This window comes from Staurois parvus, unplaced genomic scaffold (genome assembly GCF_062004578.1).
Source record: "Staurois parvus isolate SC_StPar_1 unplaced genomic scaffold, SC_StPar_1.0 ptg000668l, whole genome shotgun sequence".
NCBI lineage: Eukaryota > Metazoa > Chordata > Amphibia > Anura > Ranidae > Staurois > Staurois parvus.
The window spans coordinates 2,921,805-2,941,322 of NW_028318464.1; the positions used below are offsets into that span (position 1 = coordinate 2,921,805).

Consider the following 19,518-nt stretch of genomic DNA (forward strand, 5'->3'; position numbering starts at 1 on the left):
ATTTTTAGTAGGGGTTCCCTGAGACTCGAAAGTTATTTCACTGGTTCCTCTGTGTTGAAAGGGTTGAGAAAGTCTGTCCTAGACTGTTTACTAGAGCCAGAGTAAATGGACTACTGTTTGTGTGAATGATGGCCTCTGTTTTGGGAAGAACCAGTTAGAATCAGAACTCCTATGTTGGTAGCACTACAGAATATTTGCAGAAATTAATGGATGTTGAACTTTGTGTCTATGATACGTAAGGACAGATGTTCTCAGGTTGGTCAGCTGGGTTGTTATTATCATCCTCAATATTATCTATATAGTGCCACCAACTCCTGTGGAGCCTTATAAAGTAAATTATATAACAAGCAGGAGTAGTACAAATAATACTTTAAAACATAACCATAACAAGAAGCAAAAGGAGAGAGGGTTCTTTCCTTTGAGTCTATGATCTAAAGGGATAAGAGGAAGATTTAAGAGCTAAAGAGCAATTCTAACTTTATATTTTATTATTGAAATTTAAAAGCTCTGCTGCAGAAAAAGAGAAAAATAATTCTACCGTCTCCAACACTGCCCCCGACATCCAAACATCCAACTGGGTCGAATAATGTCCTGCATCATCCAACCTATTTCCTTTGAATGCACAGCATCATACATCCACTACCTGGAGCCCTGCACTGACAGTACAATCATGCAAAGAACTGTGCTGATGTCATTACATGAGCAATGCTCTTACCTTTATATAAACTCACATAGTGCCAGAGAAAAAGGAAGAAAAAGGAAGTATAACATTTTTAAAAAAAAAATACTTGTGTGGGAAGCGGAACTCTCATTGCTTGGGACTGGGGGAATAAAGGAACAAGTAAGCATATGAGGTGAGTATGTGGTTTTATTTTTTTCATTCAACAACCCTTGTTTCTCTCAAAACAATAAAGATATTGGGATATTAAGCTGTACTTTACTCTCTCTAGGCACTCGGTGATCTGAGCATGCATGATAATGGAATTATTACATGGTGGCTAGTAGATCCAACTGTTATCTGATGCCTACAGATTAAGCTGGCCATAGATGGTTCGAATCGCGGCCTGTTCAGCAGGAACCAGCTAAGATTTGAACCATCTATGGCTGATTGTACCCAATTCAATTGTTGTACAACTTGGGTACAACAAGCCTGTCAGATTTTCATGCAGTTATTGGCAGTGGCTATAGCAGCTAGCAATATTCACTCCTGGCAATGTTCTCCTGGCAGAGATGGCTCTCCCCTGCACCTCCCCGCTAGGAGAACACAATAGTCTGCGGGAGGGATTCACCCATCAACACTGACTGCTTTGATTGGGGCATCAAGCAATTTTCTGGCTGCAGGAAAGAAAATTGCACCATCTATGGCCGGCTTTAGTTTACTTGTAGCTTAAAGGTTATGTTCACCTTTTCCAGAATTTAGACTATACAGTCAAGGAGCCCCAGAAGACATTAAAAACAGTGCAGCTTTGTAATGTGCTGATTCATTTTATTGTCACAACTGGAGGCTATTTGAGACCCCCTGGAAACCTGAACAAAAAACTCCCAGTTAGCAAGCTTCCCAGGATTTTAAGAGTGAAAAACAACAGTTGTCATGTCCAAACAACAAGGCAAGACATGAGGCCACTTGACTGGACTGGCTATCTTTTGGAAAAAGGTGAACATAGCCTTGAAAGATTTAAGCTGTCTGCCAGTTATTAACCAATGAACCAACTACTAAATTTTTGATCATGTTCCCAGCAGGGCATGGATATGCACACTCATATCTTTGTGTACTCAGACACTTCACGTGGTAAGCTTTTCTTCAGAGGACAGTAGGCTTAAATGCACAAAATATAACCAACAGGGTCTCCCCCTTAAGATATGTTTGCTGAATGTGTTTGTGAAAGCTTTTGCCACACCATACACATCCTGAAGATCATTTTCAACAGAAATGGCCAACAAACATTAAATATCTACAAGTGCTTTTAGGTCTGCCCAATGTGGTCCATTATTAGCAGCTGATATGACTGATTATTATTTGCAAAATAATATTAAAATCTAGATCTACTTTTTAAGTAACCATCAGAACTGTTCTTTACCCTTTAAAACTTTTTAGAATTTCAATGAAAGTATTTTCAGTTGGAACTAGTTAATAAATCTAGTTATTCAATAATAACTAGCTACCAAGATAATAATAATAAAAATAACTAGGTATTAGTAATACATAGTTAGTCAATAATAACTTTTGACTGGTCATTAATAACTAGTGCTAATTATAGTACTAATAATACTAGTAAATGTCAGAAACTATGCAGGCATTTTGTCATGTGAAAGACAATATTTTCAATTGTCCAGTGACTTTTCATTTTTTATTTACATAGGAATGTTCCCTCGCTGCGCATAAGTCTTATACATATAACAGCTGATTTAGAAGAAATGTTCTAATAAGTACATCACTAATCACCCATCATTCTTGGTTGGAGATCTGCTTGCCATTCAGTGAGGTTTATTTACTAAAGCTGGAGAGTGCAAAATCAGGCTCATTTCTGCATAGAAACCAATCAGCTTTCAGGTTGTATTGTCAAAGCTTAATTGAACAAGCTAAGATTAGAAGCTGATTGGTTTGCAGAAGTGAGCCTGATTTTGCACTCTCTGGCTTTAGTAAATAAAACACAATGTCTTTCAAACCTTCAAGGGTTTTCCATTTGCTTTAAATTACCATAAGAGTGACCAAGAAAATCATTCATGTGGATTTTGAGCTTTGTTTTGGGGTAAGGCTCTAGGACAGCAGACATGGCTATAAATAGGTCTGCCCAGATAGAAGCCTTCTGGCTGTGTGTGACCACCAATATTTTTTTTTTAGTATTTACATGCATTGACTTTGTTGTTTTGAACATCAATAGGGAAATACTGTCACAGAATACTGATCTAGACTGTAGTATTGTGAGAGGACAATTTAGACTGCCTTGGCCTGCAACTCCCATGAGAAGGTCACAAAAAGCATGAGCTGACAGTACATGGAAGATTATGAATTTGGTCCTGTATGCACCAATTGCCATGTATAATTGCTATTAGAGTTTGGTTAGGCTAAGCCAGCCATTCTCCGCAAGGGTCCCATGAAACTCTACGGTTCCTCCAGAGGTTGTTTGGGGATCCTTGAGCTGTACTTGATTGATCTCCCATCAGATGATGCCTCCGTAGTTCTGAGTCCAATGCCACCTGACAGTATGAACCAATAATCTATGTAGCTGTTTATTTCAGCAAGGATTCCCTGGAACCTTTAAAATTTGTTTAAGGATTCTCAGAGGTAAATAGGTTGGGATCTGTATCATATACTATATCATACACTGTAGATTTGACCTTTACTACCTTATCTTCTCAAAAGAAAAAAAGAGCAACAGATGAGAGTGAAGCCAAGGAACTGATGGTTAAATTAAAATTCAATAAACCTTTGATTTATATTGAACCTCCCTTTGATACATGCAGAGCAAACACTCGTTAAATGTTTATTTTGATACATAAGCTTGCCTACATAGCATATACTACCACTAAGGAGATGACTTATTAACATTTGCAGGACAAATCTGTGTTTGTATCCGTTTAAGAAAAATAAAGTTATGCCAATGCGTTCTTTTAAACATGCTATCATGTTTCCTCAGCAAAAGCAGTCAGTAAGGTTATGGGAATATAATATTTTTGAGTGAATATGGGCCACTCACCTAGCAAAGTAAATGCTTACCTTGCAGAATGAATATTAGTAAATAGGTGAAGATGTGTTCACTGTGAATTCCCAATTATGTGTGAAGGAAATTAAAGCTGGACTCCATACAAGCAGCTAAATACACAAATAAAAATGTATATGGGAGCTATTTTATGTGCCAAAGGATTTTTTTTTATTTCTGTCTATCCAGCCCTGAAAGTTTCACAGTCCTGTCACACAGCATAACCTTGTAGGGTAAGAGACATGATTTTTCTCTGCTGCTGTGAAAGAAAACTTTCCATATAAATGGAAGGACAGCTTTACGGGATACCTCCCAAGCATATATTGCTTAAGGCATGCTGCCAAAAATAAAGCTTTTACAAAAAAGGAATACTTACCTCTGGCTTTCAATGCTTCCAGGAGGAGAAGGTGATCCCATCATGCCTTTCCACTCCCTCCAAGAAAGCTGAGCACTAAAAATCTTGTGATAATGTGCTCCGGCACTTTGTACATTTTCACAATTGTTATTACTCAAGTCATACTTTTATGCCTGTAGATGCATTAGAATTATCGTCTGTGCTTTAAAAAACATAATCATTTTGCTGATGTGTTGTCCATGTTGTCTTTCTACAAGTACAAATGACTTTACTAAAGCTGGAGAGTGCACAATCTGCTGCATAGAAACCAATAAGTTTACAGGTTTTATTGTCAGAGTTTATTTGAACAAGCTGAATTTAGAAGCTGATTGGCTACCATGCACAGCTGCACCAGATTCTGAGTGCACCAGTTTTAGTAAATATACCCCTTAACATTTCATACTACTTAGACAGCAACAGGCACATTTTTAGCAATGGGAACAAATGATGCTTATAGTGTATGTCCAGGTATAAAGGAGTAGATAACAGTCACAAAATGCATTTCCTGTCCTGCTTAAACCTGAACTCCAAGCTGGAGAAAAGGTTACAGTGGGGTCCCCTCTGCACTGCATGTGTTAAATGCTCATTTTGTCTAGGGGATGATAAATTACATGACATAGTCTAAACTTTTTATTTCTGTTTTGGATATAATTGTTAAGACCTATGTCAGGTAGGAGATTTTCCTTCACTTTCTGTTCAGAGACAGCAGGAAGTTGGAGGGTACCTCTTGAAAGTGTTAACTATTCAACTAGACAACTGTCACCAAAACAGGTTTAACCATTGCAAGATGTTCCCTTACCTTCTGTTACTGAGATATCTTAAAGTTTTAGATTACTCATCGATATGGTCACCAGGACACAGCCAGCAATAAAAACTTGACAAAAGTTCTAAACATTCTCTATCTAAAACCAAAAAAGTAAAAAAAAACAAAACAAAAAAAACTTGGCTTTGCAAACAGTTTATCACGTAATGAAATTAATATGAAAATAAACACAAACAATATATTATACCCTTATTAATAGATGACAATTTAACTATTTCACTGTACTTAAGTTTTAGTTCAGGCATTCACAAACAATTTCCAAAAGTGAGTCCCAAAACACCATAATTCCGAAATGAGCTTTAATTGGTTAAGTATTACTGAATTCTGAATGCCTTTGGTTGGTGTGAAAACAGGACTTAGAATCTGGCAGATTCTGCACATATTTATATGAACGATTTTTATTGTCAGCACATTAGGATCAGTAATATGAACTAAGCTACAGGACCGGTCTTAAAGCCACATTAACTGTTAGCAAATTTACACGGAATCCAAAGGAAGGTGTTTAAACAAGTTCAGTTGTATTTAATTGTTGCATTGCTTTAGAAGTTCAATGATTAGTCGCCACTATCGGAGATTCATAAAACCTAGCTCTCCAACTCTGTTGAAACTAAAATCCCAGCTGACTGGGCCTTGCAGTTCCCAAACCACTGAAGATACAAAGTTACCTTTTATAACACTACAAAATATTTGGATTCATCAAAATATGATTACTCTTAAAGTATATGTATATATGTCAAAAAAGGAAGCCACTTTACGTCAAATTGTAGTATAATTAGATAATAATGATACCAGAATGACTTTTAACAACCAGTGTTTCCTATCTCATCAATTAAATGATCCTGCTTTTTTATATGGGTGCCAAACAATTCCACGAATATTCTCTTGTGGTCAAGATGATTTATTTCTCAACAGACACAATAGGTGAGGATAGAAAATTACACTCTTCAGTATACTTGTGTAGGGTGTACCAAAAAAAATAAACTAAAATAAAAGTTTTCATATCTAAGTGTCTTGCATGGGGAACAAAAATGTGAAATAAATTCATGCATGGGTGCTGATTTACTAAAGCAGAAGGGAAGGTTCACTAAGCTTAGTGAATAAAGTAAAGTTGTGTTTACTTTGAATACCCAATGATATGCAGGAGAAAAAAACAACTGGTTTTTTTACTTGCATGTAGCTGGATAATTTAAGTGAACATGTTTTGACTAAGCTAAATAAACATTTTCTTCTGCTTTAGGAAATCAGCCCAAATAAATCCTAAAATAGTAATGTATTATTCAACATAACGTGGAATACCTATAGATTGTCCATCTGTCTATCCATAATTCTTAAATAATTTGACATTAGTATTTTAAAATACAACGCAGGATTTTTTTCTCTGCTAACCTTTTTTTGTTCAATAATTTATACAACCTGATATTTACAATATATCCAAACAGTAAGCAGTTCATATTATTATATGTAGTGCTGCAAATATTTGCATGGCACACTAAAATTATATTATGATTTTTTTGCTAAGTTTATGAAGTCCTTGTACCGTGACATATGTCAAGCTTTTGGCAAGTAAGGAAAGTTATTACTTTTAAGCAATAAAGCAAGCTCTTTTCAGGAGTCTTCATCGAGGGATCTCAAGTGAATCATTCTATAGTAGAACATACTCTGTGCTATTTAGGCAAGGACTTTTGTTCCACAGGGCTTCTTAGTCGAAGACTTGAAGAGGATCAAAGATTGATGAGTGATCATGCTAATGACAATCTACAGGCGATTGCATGATTTCGTAAGTTAGTTTTACTAAGTATGTCTCTATTTCTGTGTCTCTTGTGTTTTATTTTTTCCAATCATGTTGTTATTTTTTAATTAAAGATTTATTATCCATGTATACTCGGCAATAGTTTACAAATGGCTCATGTATCTTTTTAATTACATTAAAATATATTACTGGTTAAAATAGTACAAGTTGCCAGACAACCTCTGATAGGCAGTAAGAGTTATATAAAAGGGCTTACCTGGATCTTTCCATCAGATCAGTTCTTAAAAAGTAGCATAAACAAAATGAATAATTGGTAAAAAGAATTCATAAAAGCAAATCTTCATAAAAGAATTCAAAAAGGACTCTTCATCTTAGCATTTGGTCAAGCTGTTGAATTTGTGAGGAGGAAATACTGACTCGCCTTTTTATTATCTCAGGTGATAAATATTGCATTGCCTGCATTTAAAACTTTTAATACTAGGGGTGTGAGTTGTGGCACCTGTTTTTTTAATGTTCAGGTCAGTCTACTCTCTTATTTTTCCCTTTTCTACTGAGTAAAACTGAAATGAGATGTTACCCCTGTTTGCCCCATTCTTTTTGGGGATCATTTCTCTTGGAAATAAGGGGGCCGGTAACGCTTGATTGTCTGGCATGTCTGGAAAGTAAGAGAGAGAGAGAGAGAGAAAGAGAGAGAAGAAGGGCCCTGCTAATGTTGCACTGAAATGATTCTCAAAGGCCCCCCAGGCTGCACTCAGCATCCAGACTTCATTAAATTTTCATATCAAGCACTTGGCCAAGGTCTATTTATGAAAATGTGCTTTCCGCTTCATGGAAAAAAACACGGGAATTAAATAAAAGAACAAAGAAGAATTCATTAATGCAAAGTATGTATGTGTGTGTGTGTGTGTATATATATATATATTTATATATATATACACACATTAGAATTACATTCTAATTTTGTGGTGATTTACTAAAGCTAACCCGTGTTCAGTGAAACAGAAATTTTAGGAGATTAGGAATTTATTTTAATCTAATTATTCTAATTTAAGACCACAGTCCAATCTATGGTTTTTTTTTTTTTTTTATTATTGTTTCCAAAGATAAAGTTTGTACACAAGGAAGATATACACACCTCTATTTCTCTCTTCTTCTCTCTCTCATTTTTGCTGTCTATCTCTCTCTCTCTTTATATATATATTTCTAAATTCCTCATATATATGAGAGATAGAGCACCTATATGTTCTGGGAAACATCTTAAAAGATCTATGCAGTTATTGCATCTGGTCCTAACAGCCTGTTCAGAAAAGTTTCCCTCAACGTCTTGGGTGTACACACACACCCTCAACACAACACACTCTTGCAACAACAACACTACATAATTTAAAAGGGCAGACAGCACAAGGACCTCAGAGATGCTAACGTGATTAAAAACAAGTCCCTCATTCATTGGAAAAGTGTACACAATAAAATATATTCCCTGACTAATGCCCTCAGAAAAGGATTAATGTGGTCCCAGGCGAAATGCCAAATTGTGAATTTGAGGGAGTCTAAAACCATACTGAGTGATGGTTTTGGTGGATTGAAAGATGGACATATTAATGAGAGCTGGATATATTTCTACAAAGTTTACTGCAAACTTAAACCATTCTCACAGTACTTCATTGATTTCTGAGTGTCTCTTTCACTTGACAAAACTCAACTAATTGTTTCAATGGCAAACTAATGTTGCAGTCTCTATATATGAGAAACAGTTAATAGAGATTTAAAGCTGGAATATGAACCTTTAATCAATACGCTTTTATTCACTCTTTTCACTCATTTCTGCAATAACATCAAATAATATCTTTAATCATTGGCCACCTACATGCTTCAAGAACTGGGATTTTGTACACTTGTTGCTTTGAGAAGTAGAAAGAAAATGCATTTGTCAACTTGTCTTGACATATTTTTGTTGTGCCTTACCAATAATAATAAAAAATAATAATCATTTAAAAGATAATTTTTTTTCTAACATATTTGTTCAAAATGTCAACAGAAACATTATCTGCAAAACAATAATAATGATTCTAGTACAATACTACCACTACTACTATCACTACTACTAAGAATAAAAATAATAATTGCAACAATAATATTAATAAATAATAATAAAAAAAACATGTATTATTCATTACTTCCCTTAAGCTTATAATCTATAGCTGGAAAAATTTAAATATAACTTTTTTGTAATATTTAAAGATATGATATATACATATATATATATATATATATATATATATATATATATATATATATATATATACATCAAATTAATTTTTCTCAGTTGTCATAGAAATGGCATTCAGATTCTGTTAGTCACACTATGGCCTTAAATGCATTCATTTTATGTTAATAGGATATCGACTTTTCTTACATTAATATTTATTTTATAAGCTTAAAATGCATGTCTTCAAGGACTAGCTGCAATTTTGTATGTAAATGTTTTCACCTTGTTCCCATTTTGGAAGCAGAACCTGTGATATGTGTAATAAATTGCATATCTGATAATTTCTTCTGTTCCCAAGTATACAAAGCAATCAATATGTTTGTATCTGCCATTCATTATTTATTATATTTGGGATTTTATGCTGGAAAACTTCCATGGTAGCTTTAGAAATCCAGGAACGGAATATAAAAGTGGAGAATCATTTAATCATTTCAGCTATTTATTTATTTTTATCTTTGGGTCATTTTATGCGTCACATATTTTATTTTATTTCCCTCCTTTCTACTTTAATGTAGGATACAATGCTTCATTTTCAGAAAATATTTCATTTGTAAAATATACCTAATTTAGTGGTAGACTCGGTGCATTTTAACTGCTTTTTATTCATCTATATTTTGCCCTAAAAAAAGTTAGCAGTCCATAAATAAACTATTTTCAGATCGTTAATAATGGTTTGTTTTGCCTGTTTATAAATTATAAGATTGGCTCATGCAAAATATTTTTGTCTAATAGTACAGAAAAATAGTAAATATATCTGAACGATCTATCATCTATCTATCTATCTATCTATCTATCTATCTATCTATCTATCTATCTATCTATCTATCTATCTCTATCTGTCTGCCTTTTAATCTGCCCATCCATGTATTACAGCCCAAAACGTTTAGATAATAAGCGACTGGTATTGCACTGATATAAATTGTTAAAACTGGCACAGTTTAAATAGGAATTTATATAAAAATCACTGCGCCTTTGGCTTTGAATATATACCTCTCTGTCAGTAATTCCCTAAAGTTGTATGGTTATAGTTTATGTACATTATCTTTCATATCCAAATTATGCACAATTTAGATCAGACTAGGTATTATAACGCCTTATATGTGTTTGAATTTTTTGTTTTTGCTTTCGAATGATAGATGTGCAGGTATTTGTCATCGAATGATTATTCAGCAATCATGGCTTGCTACCATCATCCCATCCTTATGGACACCTAGACATGGGTGCCAAGCTTTAGCTTAGAATGTAGAATTAGATCTTATTCATATTTTGCTCTTGTGCGTTTGCATTTGCTGTGTCTTGTCTTTACATTTAAATTACAAAGTGTTTTGAATCAATTTTGGCTATGAGAATACATGAGGGATAACCTTCTGATCTATGTTTTGATCCTTACTAAAGCATCTTTGTTGTGCACTTAGCTTTAGTCTTTATTGACATTTCTTCTGTTAATGAAATATTTCTTTGATTTTATGAGGCTCCTTTTACTTACTGCAATTCATGTTGGTTTAAAATACAGACGAAAGGAAAAACTCTCTTCCAGATTCGTTCTTTATATATTAGTACTCGAAATATCTATATACTATACTAATAAACATAATTACTATATATATTTTCAAACAGATTTGTGTACAATAAATCATTTACTTTTTCTACACATTTTCTACTTACATAAAAATTTAATCAAGAACAAAAAGAACAAAAATATGAGGGGGATATAGATACTTACTTTTTACACTGAATCAGACAGATCTGTTTTTAACAAAAATTTCAAACAATATAATTTGCTCTCAAATATAATTTAATATATATAAAAAAAAAAGGGTCAGTGTGAAAATTACTGTTTTAGTAAATAATTCTGTATGTGTATTATTTGTAATAAATGTAATATTTCTTAATCAATATGATACTTTTGACCTCAATATTGATCATACATGGTTTTTAAAGTAAAACTACATGAAGTGTAGCCATCTGTGGACCACATAAATTATTTTAGTCCTGACATATTTATTTTAGAAAATAAAAAATAGATTTGTTTATTTTTTGCTTTCTCTTCATGAAGATATCACTGCAATTCAAAAAGCTGACTCAACAGACTGTCTAACCTAATTCAGTGTATGACTGATGATATCCAGAAAATGGCAAACTAGGATACAGTTATGAAGAGTCTGTGTATGTTTTTGCCTAATGTAAACAGACAAACTAACACAGCCCTCTGAGAGTTCCCTGTATCCCATTTACTTTTTGCGATAATAAATAAATATACTGAGCAGACTTTTATATCCTACAAAACAACAATATGAAATCTATAGGATGTGTACTACCTATTTAATATTTTACATGTGGTCAGACTTAATGCAAATTTATACTACTACAATCTAAATGAGAATAAAAAATAAATAACCCTTGTTAGAAAACATGCCTGCTTTTTAAAGTTTACGTTGTTCAATTTGTTAAGTTACAAAAGTTTGCTGATAATTTTCTATTCTTTCAGATAAATTTAACTGTAAACAGGTGTCTTTTCAAAAGACAGTCATTTTTAAACTCAGCCCATGAACATTTAACATATGTTCACGATCACACAAAAAAATTTACTTTATTGCATTTATTTTTGTGTTGACAATTGCAATTTATGTACTACTTTTTTCTTTTTTTTTAACTTTAGTACAATAAAGGATATAGCATGTTACAAAGCTTGTGTTCACTCTTCTCAACTAAATTTACAAGGACAGCTAAAATTTGTTTTTTCATACATTGTGAAAAATTTGTATTACTAACTTAATATGCGCAAACGGTTGGCGCTATAGAAATCCTGTATAATATAGTAATAATAATAATTATATGTTCTATTTTCAAACATTTATGTAGCAGAAAGCTCTAATTATTACAGCTTTATATTTAGATATTATTACTTGAATTTTTTTGAAAATATACCAAGTCATTTTAGTAAAAGTAAAAGCACTACAATAGCCGTAATACAGTTTTCTGAAATTTAAGTTCACCTGTATTCAGATCCACCTCTGTATAAATATACACACTCATACACAAACACTCACACACAACATCTTTATGTTTAAAATGAAATACATGGTTGTTTTACGGGCACACACTCTAATAATTTCCTAGCACAGGAAACTGGTGGTATTATATAAATAATTGATAAATATAGAAATACTCTATGCATGTAAGCTGTTAGTACTCTGGTACAGAATACCCTTGTTTGTTGCCCAAGGCAAATTTGAACATTAAATTCAAATATAACTTGTTCTGTTTTACAAAGCATTAAAAAGAATAACATTTTATAGATTTAAGCTTACATTTAAAATATGCTATTTTTTTCTATTTCCATCATATCTCTGCATTCATATTTGTGTCATTTAGCCATTTTGTATGCAACCTTTCCTCCTAGGCAACACTCAATATTTTCCCCCATACAATTTTTTCCTACAATTTTCAGAAGTACAGTAATCGGGCTAATCTATATAAAAAGAGAAGCCGGTTGTATAGTAATGTGAATAATCTATATATAATATGTTCAATGTGAATAATATATATTATATGTAGAATGTATAAGCAGAAAATGTGTTATACGAACACCTGTAATTCCCAGTGTTTCAAAATAAACAGATAATTACTTCAAATATACACAGAAACAATACTATAGAAACACTTAAAAACTTCAACTCAATTATGTCATGAGCTTTTGGTAACACCCCTTTATGTTTTGCAATGAGGCATAATACAAATTAAATGGCATAGTGGTAGGTCTGGTTTAAACGTTTTTTTCTTATCTAAAACACCCATAAAAAAAGTTACCCGATTGTCTTAAAACCTAAACTTGGAAATTACATTTACTTCTTGCAGTGTGCTCCTTCTTAGTTAACAAACAAAATGTATCATATTTCTTTTGCTGTATTTTTAACACAGGAATTAGGACGTTTGCAAAACAGTCCATGTTTTTAGCTAGAAAACTAAGTACAAAATGAACTAATTTTCATTAGCAGGAAAAATGCACCAAAATAACAATACAAGAAAGAATGAGGTAAATCGTGCATGGTTTATTTGAAATTCTGTAGCATACACAGACACAAAAATTCATTTGGTACACACATAGAAAATTAAATACTCCATAAAAAAAAATGAAACAAGTGGAAATTTTTTTATACGCCAAGCAATGTGTGCCTTGCCAAAAAAGTGCAACATTAGACATTTTCAAAATAATGAAATTTACCAATCTGATGAGAAATTGATTACATATAAGTTAAACTTTTTTAAACTTTAAAAATAAAACTCTTGCCTGTGTAATCAGTCATTTGCATTAAATTAAAATAACGCACAAAACTGGTGAGATTGTGCTAAAATGCTAGAAAAGATATGTACTTTCACATACACTGTCATATCCATGTCAAGGGGAACAAAACCTAGGGGTAAATGTGAACAAACTCATTTGATTGTCAAAGCATCTTTGTAGTGAGATAGCAGGGTCATGACTATTTGAACTCAGTTGCTTCCTACAGAGTTTATGGATCTGAACATGTGCTTTCTAGCAGATGATGAGGTAGAAAAAGAAGAGTTATTGCAAATGCAATGGGAATTCATTTTAGATAGGAAGGTAAAGCAAACCATGCAATGGATCAGACTGCCTTTTCGTCAATGGGTGTCAAGTTTATTAAATTAAATTATATTATATTCAAGGTGTGTGTGTGCTATACAGAAAATTAAATTAGTAATAACTTAAAACTTTAGCCATTGGTGCAATTTCATCACAGATTAATATTTACAATAATAAATATAAAAGGGTAGTTCAAACTGAGAGAAGCAGATTGATAATTCAAGTTTTGTTAGCCGTATTTGTCATTCCTTTTAGATTTTTGTGTTTTGATTTTTTTTTTTTATTAGTTTGACAAAGTCGCATGACATTTTTTCAAAGAAGTCAAACCAAAGACTATCCCAAGCTTTCCACTCACCATTACAACTTTACAAGTGGTTTTTTTTACTGTATGTCCAAATTCTTTTCAATTCATTTGTTTGCCCAGGTATGAAGACAATTGAAGATTGGAGTGTATCTACATTTCCTTAGACTGGAACCAGTTAATAAGTCAGTTTAAAATAGTGCTTTGATTTTTCAGTATGTTGCAGAAAATTTCATTCTTTTCTGTTTCTGCCTTTGATTACAAAACCAGACACGAACTACATTCTTTTTTAAGTCTAGTTTTTCAGCTATTGCTGCTATCTTCTCTGAAGAAGGTCTTGGCTGAACAGCAAAATAAGCTTCTAGTGATCGTTTTTCTGGGGCAGCAATGGAAGTACGTTTGCGTTTTTTGTCTCCCCCAGTAAAGATTTCAGGTTTGGTCATTTTTTCCCTCTGTGCTCTTTCGGCCTCCTCTAGCCAAGCTTCCAAAATAGGCTTTAAGGCCACCATATTGTTATGAGATAATGTGAGGGACTCAAACCTGCAAATGGTGCTTTGGCTGAGACAACCAACACCTGGGATCTTCAGGTTGGCCAAGGCAGATCCAACATCAGCCTGTGTCACACCAAGTTTTATTCTCCTTTGTTTGAATCTTTCAGCAAAGGATTCAAGTTCTCTTGGGTCTGTTTCACTCTCAGAGCAGGACATTGCTGTGTGAGTTGCCAATGTATGGTTATGAGAGATGTTCATAGACTGAGTGTGGTGGGCCATGTGGTTAATGGCAGACATATGGGTGTGTGGATGGGAGGGTGTCGTTCCAACATCTGGTCCTGGGACGCCTCCTAAAGCAAGGGCAGGATTTAGGTGATCTAGAAGGTCCCCGTCTAAACCTTGTGAGGGCTGGTGATGATGATGATGATGATGTGAATGGTGGGTTGTTAAGACGGAAGGGTGATGCAGATGCACTGTGGAAGAGGTTGGAGTACAAGAGACACTGCTCATGGTGTGGTACGTGGCATCTGGTTTAAACGGATGTGTTTTCTGTGAAACAATATCCACGGCTGCCAAAGCTTCAGCTCCTCTCAGTAAAGTTTCATCAAAACCAGCAAAGAGATTGCCTTGAAGCTGAAAGCAAAACAGAAGAGGTGTAAAGATCTTAATACATTCTTTCTGCTCAGTGTTTAACAAACCTAATACACACATGTGTCATACTAACTGCTGCAGATTCTGTGCATAATTATTCCATCAACCATTACATTTGTGCTGCCAAACAAGTATTTAAAAAAGCACACAGAGGTATGCCAGATTAGAAACGAAAAAGAAATAAAAATCATCTTCTATTTAAAACTAATTTAATTGTATTTTTTAATTCTAGCTGTTACCAGCTGAATCTGCAAAGGATCTAACAAGAATACAAAATAGTCTGTTACAATTATAACTTTCTACTTTACAAAACTCTACATTTATCTGCATTTTTTATAGTCTAAGTTTATAAGCCAAAATGATACAAATAAATTGACACTTACTTGTGGTGCTGGAAGACAAGCTCTGCGAATGGCTTCTGAGCTACTATGGAGTGGAGCATATTTAGGCTCATGTAGGATCGGATGCATGCTGAACGCCTGCTTACTGTTCATGGACATCATTGTGAAAAAGGTCCTGGGGAAAGCCTTGTAGCTAGTGCATGAGCAGATTGGAATTTGGTTTAGCTTCGCTCTTTTTTGGTGTGTTGTTATTGTCTGAGTTCTTATCACAGTATCAGTGGCAGTGACCCCTCCTCCTGATTTTTTGATTGGAGCAGCTTGAGAGCAAAGAACTCCTCCCTAATGAAAGATGAGCTGGAAGCAGTGAGATCACTCCGAGCATCATCAACCACTCCTTTAGCCTTCCCTTGAGCCCTAATGAACAGCAGGCAGTCAGGTGGCTAAGGATGTATCCTGATACCATTGTGTGCATGAACTGTTACATTGCACAGCATGCAGCTCACAGTAAGAGGATCTTCTTAGCCTCTGCTTGGGAGACAATGAAAGAGAAGGCATCCAGGAGAGGAAATTACTAGCTACAAGAATTACAGCTGGCAAAGCGTGACTACAAGACTCTATTCATTGATACAAAGTAGCCTGTTTGCAGATGCAGATCTGACTTTTATTTTATTGCACTGCTCAATAGTTATATTAATTTTAACATGGGATTTTTTTTGGACAATGTAAAAATTTAAAAAAAGCATTTTTAAAATTTCAAATGTGTAAATATTTACTTCGGTTATCCAATAAAGTAAAAAGAAAATTCCTTATTTCTTATTTTGTGATTGGATAGTTGAAGTGAATATTACACAATTTAATTTGTAAACATTCTCAGCTTCTTTAGTAAATCAGCCTGACTGTGGTTAAAACCAAATTTTATATATATATATATATATATATATATATATATATATATGTTTATCTCTCATATAAGGTGCTTGAGGGTGTTTACCTTAAAACTCAAGATTCTCAATCACTGAGTAACGCTCTGAATATGTTTTTACACCCTTACATATTTCTATCAAACTTTCGCATAGAAACAGAGATTTATGGTTTGCATATTTTGTATAACCCTAGCTGAATCCATTTCAGTTTGGCTCTTTCATCTCTTTTTATTATATATTTGCAAACATATACTGTATGTACTACATTTTATCATTGCTATTGCTAGACCTAAAGTTGCTATACACCGCTTAATTGTGTCCGATTGCTTTATCTTCTAAAATTCAAGCCATAGTTGCCCTTATCAGCACCACCCAGCTCAACAAAAGTCAACTGTTTCATTGACTTTTGTTGAAGATGTCTGATAAAAAGAGACTGCATCCAATCAGATCACTTTTCAGATATTCTGACAACTACAGAAGGCAGCTGTCAGAATATAATAGCCAGCAAGGAAGATTCGTCCATCCACACTAGTATGGATAGAGGATGAAAAGGATCAGTTTGGCAGGAACAGGCTGACTTTCGGCTCTTGTGCACAGTTGTCTGTTCTACAGAAGCTTCTGTCGAAGGGGCATGCTGGAAAACCAGCATCCGATCAGCACTGGCAGCCAATGGCTCCCTGCACTGATCAGTGTGTTCAATGGCTCCCTGCGCTGATCAGTGTGTTCTGGCAGGGATGGGGCAGTTCCCCTGTCAAAATGCAAAGGCACAGAGAGGTAGATCACCGCACTAAAATTGCTTTTGTTAGTATGGCAATCACTGTTTGAACAGAAACACTTCTTGTGTGTATCCAGCTTAAATCTTCCAATTCTGACATCTTTTCCAGTGACAACATTCCAAGATAAATATCTCCCCTCCCTTTGTAGCAGTTTCCTCTTACTTCCTATTGCATCTCTCCAATAGGATACAGACACTAAAAATGAACTCCTGGCTAAGGTTTTAACCCTTCTTGACTGACTGATAGTTTTACAATTTAGAAAACCTGGACTATTTTGTGTATTAATGAATGATGGAGGTGGATGCAACTTCATCCTGTTCATGAAGAAAAAAGTGAACACTTTACAAAGTACAAATGATCTTTACCTTTAGTAAATGAACCCTATTGTTTGCAGAAACTTGCCTGTGATGTCTGAACAGCACGTGGAAAAGAGTGCCTTGAGGGTCTGGCAGGGCAGCTTGAAGCTGAAAGGCTTCCATGCTCTTTGATTGCTATATACACAAGCCACAAAACAAATTATAACCCAATCTGCAAAAAAGTTTTTCAGCCTAATCCAGTGGGATTGATTTACAAAAAGGGTAGCGAATATTCACTTTGAAAAGTTAATGTTAAATTAGCTAAGTGAATAAGGTGAAACTATGGTAAGGTCATAGTCATAGTTAGTCTGGCAGTTCAACCATTAAAAAAAAAGAAGCTATAATCTTACACCCACAGTTGATCCAGAGGCAGGCAAAAAAACTCAGCAAAGCACGATCCAACTTGCTCCTGCAGGGGAAAAAATTTCCTTCCTGATCCCCCGAGAGGCAATTTGATATTCCCTGGATTAACTTTGCCTATGAATGCTAGTATCCAGTTATATTCTGTGTATCCAAGAAAGAATCCAGGCCTTTTTTAAAGCAATCCACTAAGCTGGCCAGAACCAACTCTTAAGGGAGTCTATTCCACATTTTCACAACTCTCACTGTGAAGAAACCTTTCCGTGTTTGGAGATTATATTTCTTTTCTTCCAGATGTAAAGAGTGCCCCCTTGTCCTCTGTGATGACCTCAGGGTGAATAACTCTACACTGAGTTCATACATGAACCACTGATGTGTTTATATATGGTGATCATATCCCCCCTTAATCTCCTCTTTTCAAGAGAGAATAAATTCAATTCCTCTAATCTTTCCTCATAGCTGAGCTCCTCCATGCCTCTTATCAGTTTGGTTGCTCTTCTCTGTACTTTCTCCAGTTCCCCAATGTTCTTTTTGTGAATTGGTGCCCAACATGGAACTGCATATTCCAGATGAGGTCTTACTAATGATTTGTACAGGGGTAAAATGATATCTCTCTCTCTGGAGTCTATACCTCTTATAATACAAGAGAAGATTTTGCTCGCTTTAGAAACCGCAGCTTGGCCTTGCATGCCATTATTAAGCATGTGATCTACCAGAACCCCCAGATGCTTCTCCACCAATGATTCCCCCAGTTGTACCCCCCTAGTATGTATGATGCATGCATATTCTTAGCCCCCAAGTGCATAACCTTACATTTATCAACATTAAACCTCATTTGCCACATAGTTTCCCAATTAAACAGTGCATTGAGGTCGGCTTGTAAGTTGGAGACATCCTGTTATTCCACTGCACAGCTTGGTGTCATCTGCAAAGACTGAAATGGTATTTTTAATCCCAGATCCTATATTGTTTATAAATATATTAAAAAGTAAGGATCCCAACACTGAACCTTGGGGTACACCACTGACAACCCTAGACCATTCAGAGTATGAATCATTAACCACTACTCTCTGAATTCGATCTTTTAGCCAGTTTTCTATCCATTTACATACAGATTTTTACAAGTTTGTAGACTTTACCTTACACATTAGCCATGTGTGGGGAACTGTGTCAAACGCTTTTGCAAAATCCAAATATAACATGTCCACCGTCACCCCTCTGTCCAAGGTTTTGCTCACCTCCTAAAAAGAAATCAGATTTTTTGACAATTTCTGTCTTTCATGAATCCATGCTGTCTGTTGGTTACAATATTTTTGTCCAGCAAGAATTCATCTATGTAGTCTTTTATTAAACTTCCCAGTATCTTCCCAACTATAGAAGTTAAACTAACAGGTCTATAATTACTTGGTAAATATTTTTACTCCTTTTTAACTATTGGCACCATATTGGCCTTCGACAATCCAGTGGTACTATGCCAGTCATTAAAGAATCCCTTTAAGGTGAAGTTCACTTTATTATTTATGCTGGAAATACACTAAAAAGTAATTGTAAAGTTATTTCTTTCAATCACAAATAAGTCATACTTACCTGCTCTGTGCAATGCTTTTGCACAGAGCAGCCCCAATCCTGCTCTTCTCAGGTCCCTCACCAGTGCTCCTGGCAACTCCTCTTCTCTGTATGCCACCATAGGAAGCTGCTTTGATCCCCACAATCCCCAGCTGGGCTGTGTGTGTCTATAGATACATACAAAGAGATCAAGCTCAGGTAAGTATTTTG

General features: G+C 34.7%; 1 protein-coding gene and 1 long non-coding RNA gene across 2 annotated transcripts in view; both read right to left on the bottom strand.

Moving 5' to 3' along the window:
- LOC149447839 (uncharacterized) overlaps positions 1-7,311 on the bottom strand; it is a 98,521-nt gene extending 91,210 nt beyond the window's left edge. The window contains exon 1 of the long non-coding RNA XR_016305815.1: positions 6,925-7,311. This is a non-coding gene — a long non-coding RNA (uncharacterized LOC149447839). The remainder of the gene's footprint in view (positions 1-6,924) is intronic.
- A 5,658-nt stretch (positions 7,312-12,969) lies between these two features.
- On the bottom strand, positions 12,970-15,581 carry LOC149447840 (brain-specific homeobox/POU domain protein 3). Its single transcript, XM_089651945.1, has 2 exons — positions 15,370-15,581; positions 12,970-14,968 (listed from the first exon to the last, which is right to left on the bottom strand). The coding sequence occupies exons 1-2, from the start codon at positions 15,487-15,489 to the stop codon at positions 14,057-14,059; spliced, it is 1,032 nt and encodes a 343-aa protein (XP_089508071.1). The 5' UTR covers positions 15,490-15,581; the 3' UTR covers positions 12,970-14,056.
- Positions 15,582-19,518: the final 3,937 nt, after the last annotated feature.

Bases quoted from the DNA above. Each gene is read 5' to 3' on its own strand.
- LOC149447840 (XM_089651945.1), bottom strand. From the start codon at position 15,489: ATGATGTCCATGAACAGTAAGCAGGCGTTCAGCATGCATCCGATCCTA. The intron at 14,969-15,369 runs GTAAGTGTCAAT...TTTTGCTTTCAG, and splicing joins CTTGTCTTCCAGCACCACAA to CTTCAAGGCAATCTCTTTGC.